Raw genomic sequence first — 15,313 nt, 5'->3', positions numbered from 1 at the left:
TTTTATATAATGGAAGCAAAGTCTATCAAATAACAATAAATATTAATTATTTTTTATGATTTTTTTAGATGCTACTTAAATAAAAATATATAAGTGCTTCATTCTAATACATTTGTTTATAGTGCTTAAAATTCTAAAATAGTAAGTATAAATTAAAGATGGTTACAAAATCTATTTTAACATTACCATGACTTTATCTAACTAAACTAATTTTCTTCTCTAAAAATACAAATTAATTTTTAGTTAATATTATTTTTCTAATATCAATTTAGTAATATAATAAATAATAAAAAATAGAGGGATCCACTTACACTAGTTTAAAATTTAAGTGGTTTTACACTATTTCATAACTTTTTATATTATTAATTTTTAACAATCTAACCGTTAAATTTATAAATATATTTGTATTTTTCATACATGTAAAATTTTTAATCGATCCAATGTTTCTATCATATCGGTCTAAAATATAGTAATATTAATATATATATTTAAAGATTGAAAGTTTCTTTTTACACAAAACAAATTATTATAATTTTTTAATTTATGCCAAATTTGACATGCATGATCTATATGAAATGAAGTATAAAATGTGACTGTTGAATTGTTAAAATATTAATCGTATAAAAAAGTTAAGGGTGAGTCTAAAACTACTTTAATTTTACAATGGTATAATTGGGTCCCTTCCCATATATTGATCCACTTACATCGATGTAAAACTAAATTACACCTTTCGTATGTTTTTTGTAGATTAATATTTTAACGATCCAACTGTTATATTTCATATTACATTCATTTAGATCATGCATGCAAAATTTAAAAATTACAACGTATGATAAGTATAGCTATATATTTTATACAATGTTATAAATAGAGTTATCGAATTAGTTTAAGAAATTACATACATGATAAGTAGATCCTTTTCACTTATAAATTATAGAGATAAATATATAATAAATAACTACCATCAAAATACTATCATTTAGCTTTTAAAAACATGTTTTTTATATTCATATCTCATAATAAATAATTACAGTTAAAATTATCCATTCATTTAAAAAATACTTATTAAAAATTTATAGATCAATTTTAAAACCATACATTTAAGCAATGTACAATATTATACATGAACTATTATTTTGAGCAATTTTATATATGAAATATATATTTAATCCAACTTTCACAAATAACTACAATTATTTTTTTTAGTATAAATCACTAGTGTCCTCAATCATTTACAGTTTAATTATTATCCTAGTCGAACCGTGATAATATTCATGTAAAACTCTCCCAACAATATTAACTCTAAGATTTAAACTTTGTTCAAATTTTTAGAGAACTCTATTTCCACTTTTTTCAAGTCCTTATAATTACTAAAACAATTATTGATATAACACTATTTTACATTTAAATATTAATAGACAAATTATTATACTTAATAAATTTAAAAAGAAAAGTAATACATTCATTTTTTTTTAAATATGTATAATTAGACCAAATGAAAGTTTGATACATCAAATTACGTTACTCTTTAATTTTAATATTAATCACTTAATAAATACTAATCTCAGAACAGGTGAATAAATAAGTCATTAATTAAAAACCTTGGAAACAATTTTTTTCCAATCCAGACGTCAGTAGAGATGTTGGATTTGATTGTTATCTTCGCCTCTACCTTGGATCCAACGATAAGAAAGTAAAACCACGATCCAGGGCATTCACTACACAATAATAGCCAACTCCACATACAAATGGGATTCCAAATTGCTTACCAATTGCATAACATCAAAGCAGGTCCAAGCAAGCTAAGAGGATTAGAACTTGCAACAATAAGCTTAATATTTGCTATAATGATTGCATAACATCAGCCAATGCTTTATTCAGTAGTTATAAGTTTTATCATTGACCAAACACATCTTTTGGACTAGTATACTTTTTTATCCCCCCGGGTGCATGCTATCTTCTAACTTTACATATGACTAGATGATAATCAAAGTTTCCAGAGTTCTTTCCTTAGCAAATCCACAGACATTAGGCATCAGCAGCCTTGGAACTACCATTCATTTTGCCACGTTTAGCTTCAGCATCTTTCACAGCTGCCTTAATTGCATCTTCAGCAAGCATACTGCAGTGCAGCTTAACTGGTGGAAGTGATAGATGTTTCGCGATCTCCCTGCCAGCATGAGTAAATTTGATTGATTGCAAGAAAAATTAGTTAAATGACCAACTATTGGTACCACAAAGATTAACAGCATAAATACAAAATATGGTTAAAACATAACAGCATCCTTTGACATCAAAATATTATATTTCCTCACCTCATTTCTTCCACCACCACTCAAATATATTTTATACATTGCTCTCAAAACTAGATGGGAACACACCAGCACCTGAGCATTAGGCTCAAAGGGTTGGTGCATGATCCCCCTACACAAAAGAGCCCAGTTAAAATCCCCACTTCCCCAACTAAAAAATAAAGGGTACAAACCAGTTGACTAAAAGATGAAAGCTATGCATTAGCTTATGCATATGCAATCACCTTAAAACTTAAAGTTGGATGTTCCTAAGCTACCTATTTAGACAATCATATAATTACAATTTACACCTACATATGCTGCTAGGAAAAAATCACAACATCATCCAATATTTCTTCTCATGAGTAACTGTATTTATTATATTGATTCTGTTGATACCTAAAATCGTGATCTGAAAATTAATTAGAAAAAAGGCTCAATAGACAAAGCTAGACAAGGCTTTAAACTCAGGTCAATCTTTATGAGAGGACAGTGCGACTTCTACTAATTCGTTGCCACCACTAGGCCTTAATATCATTGTGCATACACATGAAGAATAAAGAATGACCCAGAATTACTGAAGTGAACTTAGTTAACACGCATAACAAAAAATTCATATTATAAGTAATTAAAACCTTCCCTTACCAAATGCAGATACGGTCAAATGAAAGCGGCCAAAAAATTGTAAGAAAGGAAGTTAAAAGAATGGGGAGAGAAGATGACCTATCCATAGCATTCTACAATGTTCAAATTAAAAGCGAAAAATACGAACAGTGTGAACAAATAACTTAATCAATTAATCAAAAAATTCCACTAGTTTCCAAGATCAGATACCAAAAAGGAATACCGCAAAATACCCCAGGAGACGATAAGAATCAAATAAATACATATGGGACTAATACTTACGTGTTTTTAATAGTAAGCACTTCGTCCATGCTTTTCCCTTTCACCCATTCAGTAGCTGCAACATGAAAAGCTCCAAGTTACTATCTAGGTCCTCCACAAAAATTGAAGGCCGTTTGAAATAAACTCATATGTACAAAACATTGAATAACATCAATAAAAACAGATTAGAAGTTTCAACATTACTGACAAAACAATTACACATTTGTTCCGTTGGTTTGTTTTTTATAATAGCAGCTTTTTTCTGCTTCCCAAAATCAACAATAATTCAACATGTCGGTTCCATATTAAAGTAAAATCATGCATTTTCTTTATAAAAAGATAAATATTATATTGATTGATTAACATAAATATTTGCTTTTGTATAAAAGGACTCTTTTTCTTTTGTTTTGCATGAGAAACAAAAATAAAGTATCGAAATACAAACTAATCCGTGTGAAATTCCCTTTGCAATCAGAGAATTTGAAATTTGGATTACTTTTTTTGGACTTGAAATTTAACTTAATAGAAGAAAACTATAAATAAATAAATAAAATATCACAGCACCGATTGTGGATTGAAACAAACTATACCTATAAACCTGAATAACCAGAAGTGTATATACATAAAAAAGGAAAATCGAAGGGGCATACCAACAGAAGAAGAGGCAATGGCCGAGCCACAACCGAAGGTTTTAAAGCAAGCATCAACGATTTTGCCGGACTCCTCGTCGATTTTGATTTGCAACTTCATAACATCACCGCAAGCAGGAGCGCCGACCAGGCCGGTACCCACGTTGGGGTCGTTCTTGTCGAAGGAACCGACGTTACGAGGATTGTTGTAGTGATCGATGACATTCTGGTGGTAAAGACGTGGCAGAGTCTGTAGGGGAGGCGATGGGGAGGGAATCCCGAGCAGCTTTTTCGACGCCATCCTCAACATTTTCACTGAGTTAGGGCTTGGATTTGGGAACTTTGATTGGTTGTACGCAGATATATATATCTAGAGAGAGAGAGAGAGAGAGAGCGCGCTTGGAGAGACGGCTATACGGGACGCGTGGGAGGGTGAAAACAGATTCTGGAGTTTCCTCTGTAAGATAGAACCAACACGCGTCAGAGTTTTTCTCCTCTGGGATCACATTCTTTTAAAAAGTTGAGTGTTAATAAATGATCAAAATTTTTTATTTTTATTTAAAAAATTAGGTCTTTTTTTCTAATTTAACAATTAAGTTTAATTATTAGTGTTTTTAAAATTTTTAGTTAAATTTAGATTAATTAACTACCAAGTATTTATTTTATTTCAAAATAGTACACTAGTGAATTTAATTAAAAAAATTATCATATGAATAATTAATTTTAAAGTTTAAAGTTTATCCTTTCAAATTAAATTAAAAAATAAAAGTGAGTGATATAAATTCTAAATTCTAAATCTAAAACATATTTTAATGAATTATGTTATCTAAAAAGTTGAATTATGCTATTAGTCAAAAAAAATAGTATAATAATAAAGAGGGGCTAAAAAAATTAAGGTTTTTCCTCTCTTGCAATGGCAGTTCTTTTCTAATTCGATCTTCTGAGGTTGCAGAGGCGATTAAGACTCTTGTTTTTGGTTAATTAGGGATTGGATCTTGGGTTGTACAACTTTGATTAATTGAATATAGGAGCATTTAGTCTGATTTTTGTTGAATCATTGTGATGGAGGACGGTTTAGCGAATTTGAGAATTCATGATGAGGAGGAGGAGATCTGGGCGATGGATGAGGATGTGGAACATGAATTTTGTCTTGTGGGGTGTCTCTTAACAGCAAGAATGGTAAACTTCCAGACCATGAAGAATATGTTGGCTAACGTTTGGCACCTAATAGGTGGCCTACTTATCTTAAATCTGAGGGAGATGAGATTTTTATTTAAATTCTTTTATGAGGTGGACATTGACAGAGTGATAAAGGAGGCACCATGGACCTTTAATAACCATCTGATGGTTTTTCACAGGCTATTGGAGGATGAGGACTCGATGGAGGTGCCATTGACTTATTCTTTTCTCTGGGTGCAAATTCATGATCTATTGCCAGGAATGATTTCGGATATGGTTACTAAGCAATTTGGTTATTTTATTAGGTCTTTTATTTAATATGATGCGAGGCAGATAAGGAAGGGATATCAGAATTATATGAGAATACGAGTTGTAACACCCTACACCCGAGCCCTATGCCGGGACGGGATATGAGGCGTTATCACACTTAATCATTACATACAATCATTTCGATGTCATTAAGACTCAGTCAAATTAAAAAAAAATTCGAACTTTGTCTAAACTCATTAATATAGGCCTACGAGGCTCCAAACATCTATTGGAAACCATTTGAGACCAACCCGGGTCCTTTAACTAACTTTAGGAAAATAACTCTTGAAACAGGGCAAACGCCCATGTGGTCATTATAACATGGCCGTGTTGATGGCCCGTGTGATACACACGGCCTAAGCATCTAAGGACACGCCCGTGTCCCATGCCCATGTGAATTAAATTTTAAATTCGAACCTACAGGGGTTTTCACACTGCCTGACACACGCCCGTGTCTATGGCCCATGTCCCTCATACGGCCATGACACGTCCGTGTCCTAGTCCGTGTCTAAAAACCTTGGCATTCTGTTTTTGACGTCAGCATCAAATAAGGGGTACACGCCAAGGCGTGTCTGTGGCTATATGCCATGTCCTCTACACTGCTGAAACACACAGCCATGTCTCTGCCCGTGTGTTTACTACCATGCATACTGACTTGTAAAATTAATGTGCAAGGGACACACGGTCGAACAACACGCCCGTGGGGCTGACCGTGTGTCACATGCGGCCTAGACACACACCTGTGTGTCTACCCGTGTAGACAATATAAGGCTATCTACCAAGCCCTTTGCCACCCTGAAACACAATATAACAACATCCACTATACTAAACATTAACATAACATAATTTCTCAATCCAACAATCATATTTAAGGTCTCTACACATTTCATATATGCTTAAGCAACCAACAAATTACTCATTCATGAAAGATCTTGTATTCATATAATAACTTTCAATATTAGCCATTTTTCCATGGCCTTATACAAAATGAGTCAAATACTAAAACAAGCCAACACATTTGGCCCCAAAACAATGTGACACTAACATAAAATCAAAGTAAAAGAACTAATTATACCAAGCGCTTCTATTGATAGTGTGATCGATTCCTCCGACGTCCGTTGATCCACGAGCTAATTAAGCGGCACTATAAAAAAATGGAAAGGAAATAGGGTAAGCATAAAGCTTAGTAAGTTGCATGAAAATAAACAACAACTACTTATCATAAAGCAATATGCTCATAACCTTTCATAATTTATTCATGAATATCATAAATAGACTTAAGTACAACTTACTCATTACCATCCAATACAACTCATATTGCATACATTGAGTCCATATCTCATACATTTCAATTAGGTACCTGTACCACTCATCACATGATTATAACTTTTCTCATTTCGATATAAATCATAAATTTTTTGTTAAACCATTAGGAATACTTCTAGATACTCAATAGCCCTAACATGAGTTAAGATGTCGACGCTATGTACCAGACATGGTCTTACACTGGCTCTCATATAACGAAGCTGATGTCATGTCCTAGGGAGGTCTTACACTGGCTCTCATCTATCAGTGTCGATGCCATGTCCCAGACAGGTCTTACATTCACACAAAAAACTGACGCTGTAATAGCCCAAAATTGTGTCTAATTGGAATAGAGGTTTCGGGACCAAAAAATTCAAGATAGAAATAATTATTTTATGATTATTTTGAGGTCTATGATATGATTGCATGATTGTGTGAAAATTTCGTGAAGAAATTCTATGCATAAAGTGCTCAATTTGAAGTTAGGGACTAAATTGAATAAGTTGCAAAACTTGCATTCTAAAAGTTTCTAGTATGAAATTGCTTTGAAATATTAATTAGGAGGTCTTAAATAGAATTTTACCAATTTTTAAGTTATGGACAAAAATTAGACATTGATAGAATTTTTGAAAGTTTAGTAAGGAAGGGCATTTTGGTCATTTGGTAATTAAAAGAAATAAAAAGGGAAAATAAAGCCAAAATTGACTAATCTTTTTCATGAAGGCCGAAATTAGTATGGGGGAAGCCATGGCTAGGGTTTTCAAGCTTTCCAAGCTCAATAGTAAGTCCGTTCTAACCCCGTTTTTCACGTTCTTTACGTTTTTGGAATCCGGTAATTTGATTAAGCTTATTCTAGCAATAATTTAAGCTAGGGTTCATATTCGGAAAAATACTCATAGGTGAAATGTGTTTATTTTGATGTTTTATGATATAATATGAGGTTTTAAATTATGTTAGAAAACTTGTGCTACTTTGTTTTGAGTGAAAACGAGTAAAAGGGCTTAATCGGTAAAAATACCTAATAGTCAAAGTATATGTTAGAGTGAGAATTTGATGTTGCCATAGAATGGAAATGTGATCAGTATGTCATAAAACATAAGAATAAGGGATGAAGTTTAATTCCCGAACCTAGGGGCAAAAGTGTAAATATGCAAAAGTTTAAGGGCAAAATTGTAATTTTTCAAAAGTTTGAGTTAAAGACTATTTTGAATATTAAATTAATTAAATAAGTAAAATATGATGCTTTAGATCCTGGAAAACGAGATTTGAACCTAGAATGAGAGAAAAATCAAAATTTGGGAAAGTTGGTAAAATGGCCGTTTTAGTATCGAGGTAAGTTCATATGTATAATAAGCATTAATTTATGCATGTTTCAATGTAAAATTGATATATTTACTATGATTGTCGAGGTGCTGAAAGTATGTAAGTTGGTGTGATAATAATACAGCAATAATGCTGTAATTTATATTTGAAAGTTAAATTTAGTGAATTAATTGAATTATGTTAAATTAAATGTTTATGGTGCCCAGTTTATGAATTGATTTAAAAATATGTCTATAGTACATGAAGTGCATTGAATTATCATAATAAATGTGATTTCTATAATTATGGATATTATGGGAAATTGTAAGTTCATATGATTTTTAATAAGGCAATGTGTAATTTAATGTTATTGCCTTGATATTAAATGAGATGTAAGTTTATATGTAAGTAATACATCAATTTTACTTGTATTATGATATTTTATAATAATATTGGAAATATGTTTGTTGATAATTACTTGATTGGTGAAATTGTTGGAAAAGAGAGAGAAATCCCGGTTGAACCTTCGGAAAGATTGGATGATACAGATGGTATGTAGCTAGTTCACATGTATGGTGCTGAGTGCACATCATGTGTACAAGAGAGCTACAAGACATTATGATGTAGCTAGGTCGCATGGGTGATACTATGTGTACACCATGTAGACAAGAGAGCTACGAGATAAACTGGCTAGGTCACATGGGTGGTACTAAGTGTTCACCATGTGTACAAGAGAGCCGAACTATTTGATGGATGGAGCTATGTGCTGAAACCACCAAGTATCGAGGATTGATCCGAAGTGTTCAACGAGAGACTCTCTATGTATTGCTTTGTGAGTTTTGTGATGAATAAGTGCAGAAACTTGGTTATGTGAATGATGTGTACATTAAGTGATCGGGATGTGGTAAGGTTATAAGCAAGTAAGTTATACATGGGGATGATTTTATGGTGACCTTGTGATCATGGGCCTATACTTGTGATGTGTGAAATGTGGTGAAAATGATTTGTGATATGTATGTTAAAATGAGGTTAATACAAAGAAAGTGTGAAAGAGTGAATTAGCAATAAAACTGTTTTGGACAGTAGCAGTGACATGATTTTGAAAAATCACCAAAAATAGTATAAATTAAATCAGAGACTGAATAAGATATCAAATAAAATATTAATGAGTCTTTTCATATAAAAGAAACAGATCAAGCAAAGGAGTTCTATATTTTGATATATTTATGTTTTTGTGAGACTGGTTCAGAATGATTACGTGATCCCCTGTTCTGATTTTGGAAAATCACAAAAATTTGGAGAAAAATAATTAGAGGCTCAAACTTATATTTTTAAAATCCCTAATGAGTATATTTTCAAGATAAATCAACAAGAACATTATCCGAGTTCTGTACTATGAGATAATTAATTTTTAGTGAAGAGAGGTCAGAACTGTCAGAAATTAAAACAGGGGAAAATTTTAATGAATAAACTGTACTAATTGGCTAAACCAAAAATTATGAAAATTTTATTGTGGAAATATATGTGAGTCTAGTTTTAGAGGAAATTTACAGATCTTAATTTAGAGCTCTGTAGCTCGAATTATAAATAAGTAAGTGACTATGACTCGTGTAGACAGTTTGATGTGAGCATTTATTAGTAAATTGTGAAATCATACTTACAAGAATGCTATATACATTAAGGATGTGGAATAGAGAGGAGGGGGAGGAAAATAAATATATGTGGAATACATGGAAACTATGGTATATGAAATATTGATATAATGAAATAAATGATATGCGTGTATAAGAAAACAGAAAGAGAATGATATGTATCATGACATGTGTATATATATATGACTAGTCTCAATGTAATGCTTGTTGGGTATGGAGTTGAATTGAAATGTTTCAGGAAAACATGTTATTTTGCGCATCTGAATTGTGGTATTTTATAAAGATATGATCTAGCTTTAAATATGAATGCTTGATGATTAAGCTGAAGATATTTGGTAAGATGATAATCTTGGTATGAATGTATAAGTGTGTAAGAGATTAAGGTTGACCAAAGCTTGAAAAATAGCCTAGGTATATTCGACACAGGCAGAGACACGACCATGTGTCTCAGCCGTGTATGGAACACGACTTTAGGACACAGGCGTGTGGAGCCTTAAAGCATGAAATTTTCAAGACTTTCGTAAGTTCTCGGTTTAGTCCCGAACCCTTTCTAAAGTATGCTTTGGGCTCCGTAGACTCAAATAAGGGACTATGTGTAAGTGAATGAACATTTTGAAATATGAATGAAATTTTATGGCCTGTATTTTAGTTTAATGTTCGTATGTTTGTCCTGTAACACCTTGTACCTTATCCCAGCCTCGGGTATGGGTAAGGGGTGTTACAGACGCCATGTCCCAGACAAGTCTTACACTAGCTTGTATATCGTGAGGCTAATGCATGTCCCAAACATGTATTACACTAGCTCTAGTCTCAATTTTGATGCATGTCCCAGACATGTCTTACACTAACTTAAATATCTCGAGGTCAAAGCATGTCCCAGAATGTCTTACACTGGTTTTCATATTGTAGCCGATGCATGTCCCAGACATGTCTTACACTAGCACACAAATGATCCAAATGTCATGGCATGAATATTCGACGATTCCTAAGGCTCAACCAAGAGTTCTACTACCTCAATTCTCATCATGCTTAATCATTTCCACAATCAAATAATTTATTCTATAACAATTCATTCATACATGATAACAATGTAGTTGTATTATTTACACACAACTTACCTCGGATTACAAAATATAGGTGACTAGTCGGTTTTAGTCTACTTGCGTAGCTTTCCCTCGGTCAAGGTTCAGATTTTGTAATTCTTGATCTATAATGATAAAAATTCACAAATTCAATCATTTTATTGATCTAGGTATTCAACAATGTATAATTGGACAAAATGACCATTTTGCCCCTAGACTTTCACAAAATTACTATTTTACCCCTAAACTCGAAAATTAATTTTTATCACATTTTCTCATTAACCAAGCCTAGCCAAATACTTTTAGTACTAGGAGCAGCCCACAATTCTTATTATTTCACACATTTATCACCTATTTTACAACTTATGCAAAATGGTCCTTAGTTAGGGTTTCCATGAAAACTATTTCACAAAAATTATTTATTTCACAACCATGATTCATCTTCTTCCATAAAATTTCAAAAAACAACATGAACACTCTCATGGTAAAACCTTAGACTTTCCACCATTTTGTAAAATAGTCCCATCATTTGAAAGCTCATGCTACAAGGGTTCTAAAAGTACAAAAACATTCAAGAAAAGCCCTCAAAATCACTTACTTGCAAAGGCTTTAAGTTGTCAAAAATTTTCAAGCTTCCATAGCCATTTTCTCTGAGGAAAAATCGATAGAGAAGAAGGAGAAAAACAAAAAAGATGATAGCCTTTTTCTTAGGTTTTATTTTAATCAAATCAGGCCACCTAACTTTGACTTTCTCATCCCTTTTTGTCCCTATGGCTGGCCACCTCTATTTTAAGGTTTATTTTCCCTTTAAAGACCCCTTATTTTGGTTCTCTAGCTATTTGACACCCTTATCTATCAAAATAGGACTTTTGCACTTTATGCGATTTAGTCATTTTTCCCAATTAAGCATGCAATCGCGAAAATTAATCCACCAAAATTTTCATGCACTCGTATAATCATGCCAAAACACAAAAATAATTTCAAAATAATTTCTTCAACTCTGAATTTGTGGTCTCGAAACCACTATTTCGACTAGGCCCAAAATCGGGCTGTTACACAAGTATTGGTGGAAGTGAGAGTTCCATTAAAGAGGAGGAAGAAATTAATGACACCAAGTGGAAAAGAATTTTATGCAAGATTCCAATATGAAAAGTTAACCTTGTTTTGTTTCTTATGTGGTTGATTGGGCCATGGGGATAGTTGCTGTCCACTACGAGTTAAAAGTAAAAGGTAGAATCTAGAATTAGGTTAGGATACATCTTTAAGGGTGCAAGAAAGGAGATCTAATTTACCCACAAGCATATGACTTAGGGAAGATGTTGGTAGTAGGTTGAAAGGAAGCAAGTATGGAAAGATGGAGCAAAACGATGGAAAAAAGAGAAGGTGAGTAGATGAATCCAAAATTTAAGGGGGAAGACATGTGAATCAAATTATGGGTTTTAATTTAGAAAGACGAACAACAGGTGGTGTTAGGGGGGAGGACCAGTATGTGGGATATCCAAAGGAAAGATTGAGAATGCAAGAGGAAGAAAATAGTCTATTAGCGGATGTGGAAGGTAAAAAGAGACAAAGAGTAGGACATCCAAATTTGGAGGATGTGATAGAACCAATGGAATGTTCGAGGGGTTAAGGGTCAGTTAATCAACCAAAAATATCAACAACCGCTAGAGGTCAGCTGATCGACAGCAATGAAAATCTTATGTTGGAATGTTCGAGGATTGGGGAGTCCTCGAGCTTGTAGGAGGTTTTAGCATGTTTTGAAAGTCAATCGTCCCCACATAGTCTTTTTGATGGAGACCAAACTAGACAACAAAAGAATGAAGTGTGTTAGGAAAAGATATGGTTACTGCAATGGGATTGACATATCGGTAGAGGGTACAAGAGGAGGATTAAGTTTAGGATAGGTGGAAGGAAGTAAAGTTAGTTTTAATAGTTTTTCAAAAAATCACATTGATTTGAAGGAGGAAGATGAGTCTATCGGTAGGCAATGAAGATTTACAGGCTTTTACGGGTCTATTGACATTCGATTGTAGAAAATGATTTGGAACTTGTTAAAGTCATTAAGGAAGAATTTGAGGCACCCATGGATAGTGAGTGAGGATTTTAATTAGATATTATACTCATTTGATAAGAAATGAGGCGTGGTAAGAGATGTGGAGCGAATGAGAGAATTTAGAGAAATGTTGGATCAATGTCAATTGGAGGAAGTAGGGTTTACGGGTCCTTGGTATACTTGGAAGAAGGATAACTTTGAGCACAACAATATAAGGGAGAGGCTTGGGCGCTTTGTGGCTAATATGGAATAGAGGGAGTTATTTCCTAAGTACAGGGTCAAGCATTTTGGACATTCCTTTTCAAATCATTGTTCTTTGTTATTGGAAACTAAGCTTGATAATCAAAGACCCCAAGTGCAATATTTTTTATTTGAATAGTGGTGGTTACTTAAGGAATCGTGTGAAAAAGAGATAAGAGAGTTATAAGAGGGTACTATTAGGAAGGACTTAATGAAATAGGTGAGTAAATTGAGAATGATGAAAGTTGGAAAGATAAAGGACCTAGAGGAAAGAATTGAGGAGCTTAAGGAAGATGAACGAACGAACACTATTCTTGATAATCTTATTGAAACAAAATTAGAACTCAACATTGAAATTAACAAGATAAAATTATATTGGGAACAAAGGGAAAGGGCGAATTGGCTAAAAAAGGGGACCAAAGTACAAATTTTTTTCTTAGGTTTGCCTTATAAAGACAAAGAAGAAATAATATAAAGGAGCTTGAAAGGGAGGATGGTACGTTTGCAACAATATAAAGGAGATGGCCCAAATAGTGAAGGAGTATTTCTCAAATCTATTTACATCAAATAGAAGGGGAGAAGTGATGCAGGGTCTTGAAGTAGTTGATAAGAGCATAATAGGAGAAATGAATAAGATGTTAATGGTAGAATACACTATTGAGGAAATCATATCAGCATTAAAAGAGATGGCCCCACTGAAGATGGTAGGGGGTGATGGATTCCCTGCTCTATTTTTCAAAAATTTTGGCATATCATTGGTAAAGAAGTAGGGGAGTTCTGTCTTAACATTCTCAATAAAAGGGAGTCTTAGAAAGGTATTAACTCTACACTTATTGTGTTAATTCTAAAAACTTCTAGACTAGGTGATTTAAGAGATTTTAGACCTATTAGCCTTTGTTTTGTTTTATACAAGTTTATATCAAAAGTGGTGGCTAATCATTTTCGAAAAGTGCTTGATGTATGCATTGATAAAGCACAAAGTGTTTTTGTACTAGGAAGAATGATTACTGATAATGTTCTCATTGCTTATGAGATTTTGCATGTGCTCAAGCAAAAGAGAGTGGGGAAAGTAGGTTCGTTTGCACTTAAGCTCAACATGAACAAGGCATATGACAGAGTGGAACAGGGATTTATATAAGAAATGATGGTAAGAATGGGCTTTGATGTGAGATGGATTAATCTCATAATGAGACGAATTAATTTCATTTCTTACTTGGTTTGTTTAAATGGAGAAATAGGGGATAAGTTCAAATAGAATAGAGGGCTAAGACAAGCCGACCCTTTTAGCCTCTATTTATTTTTAATTTGTAGGGAGGGACTCTCAGCTTTAATGAGAATGGCGAGTAAGGAAAGAAAAATAAAAGGAGTGAAGGTAAGTAGAAGGGGCCCATAGATAACTCATATGCTGTTTGCAGATGATTGTATTTTGTTCAGAGAGGATACAATGCGAGGGGCAAATGAGTTGAAAGGTATTTTGGAGAACTACGAGTTCATGTTGGGGCAGAAGGTTAAATTGGACAAATCCACTTTATTTTTTAGTTCTAATAGTTCGATACGAGATAGAGAATTGATTTCACAAGCATTGCGAGTAAGATGTTTGTAGGAACCAAAAAAGTATCTGGGTTTACTGAATGTGGTAAAAAAATAAAAGAGGAGGATTTTTTAGGGTTTAAAGGATAGGATGGAAGAACGTGTTAATAACTGGTGCGTTAAGGCATTGTCGTAGGGTGGGAAAGAGGTATTTATTAAAAGTGTGTTACAAGCAATCCCAACCTATGCTATGTTGTGCTTTTTTTTACCAAATTCTTTATGCTGAGAAATGGAGTAGATTATTTGCAAGTTTTGGTCGCAAAAATAGGAGGGGAAGCGGGGAATGCATTGGTGAAATTAGAGGAAATTATGTGCATTAAAGGAGGATGGTAGGATGGGTTTTTGAAGTTTGACCAAGTTTAATGTGGCCCTTCTCACAAAATAGGGCTGGTGATTATTGGAGTATCCTGATTCTTTATTAATGAAGACATTAAAGGCTAAATATTATCCTAATACAGATTTTATGCAAGCAAAGTTAGGAAACTACCCTTTGTATGCCTGGCGAAGCATTTGGGAAACAAGGAAAGTCTTACAAGATGGTATGGCTTGGAGAGTTGGGAGTAGTGAAAACATCTCAATTTGGCAGGATGTTTGGGTTCTTAGATTGGAAAACCAAAGAGTTCAAGAGTCAGCCAGTGATTATAGTGTTACAAAAGTGGCGGACTTGATTGGTTTAAATTTAAGACAATGGAAAAAGGAAGTAATTACCAGACTCTTTAGTAACAAAGAGGCAGAGGCAATCCTGGATATTCCTTTGGCAAAAGACCCACAGGAGGATAGAAAGGTTTGGAACGGA

General features: G+C 33.4%; 1 protein-coding gene across 1 annotated transcript; it reads right to left on the bottom strand.

The window, feature by feature from the left end:
• Window positions 1-1,851: 1,851 nt before the first annotated feature.
• Window positions 1,852-4,332, bottom strand: LOC107936077 (iron-sulfur cluster assembly protein 1). The gene is made up of 3 exons (XM_016868727.2): window positions 3,827-4,332; window positions 3,198-3,252; window positions 1,852-2,170 (listed from the first exon to the last, which is right to left on the bottom strand). The coding sequence occupies exons 1-3, from the start codon at window positions 4,113-4,115 to the stop codon at window positions 2,029-2,031; spliced, it is 486 nt and encodes a 161-aa protein (XP_016724216.1). The 5' UTR covers window positions 4,116-4,332; the 3' UTR covers window positions 1,852-2,028.
• Window positions 4,333-15,313: the final 10,981 nt, after the last annotated feature.

This window comes from Gossypium hirsutum, chromosome A02 (genome assembly GCF_007990345.1).
Source record: "Gossypium hirsutum isolate 1008001.06 chromosome A02, Gossypium_hirsutum_v2.1, whole genome shotgun sequence".
NCBI lineage: Eukaryota > Viridiplantae > Streptophyta > Magnoliopsida > Malvales > Malvaceae > Gossypium > Gossypium hirsutum.
The sequence above is the reverse complement of the archived record's forward strand: the minus strand, read 5'-3'. Positions and strand labels throughout refer to the sequence as shown.

What these genes read in the sequence shown, in the direction of transcription:
- LOC107936077 (XM_016868727.2), bottom strand. Translation starts at nt 4,115, where the DNA reads ATGTTGAGGATGGCGTCGAAAAAGCTGCTCGGGATTCCCTCCCCATCG. An exon ending in CATTGCCTCTTCTTCTGTTG is followed by an intron (nt 3,253 to 3,826) that starts GTATGCCCCTTC and finishes TTCATGTTGCAG; the next exon opens with CTACTGAATGGGTGAAAGGG. An exon ending in GTGCTTACTATTAAAAACAC is followed by an intron (nt 2,171 to 3,197) that starts GTAAGTATTAGT and finishes TCATGCTGGCAG; the next exon opens with GGAGATCGCGAAACATCTAT.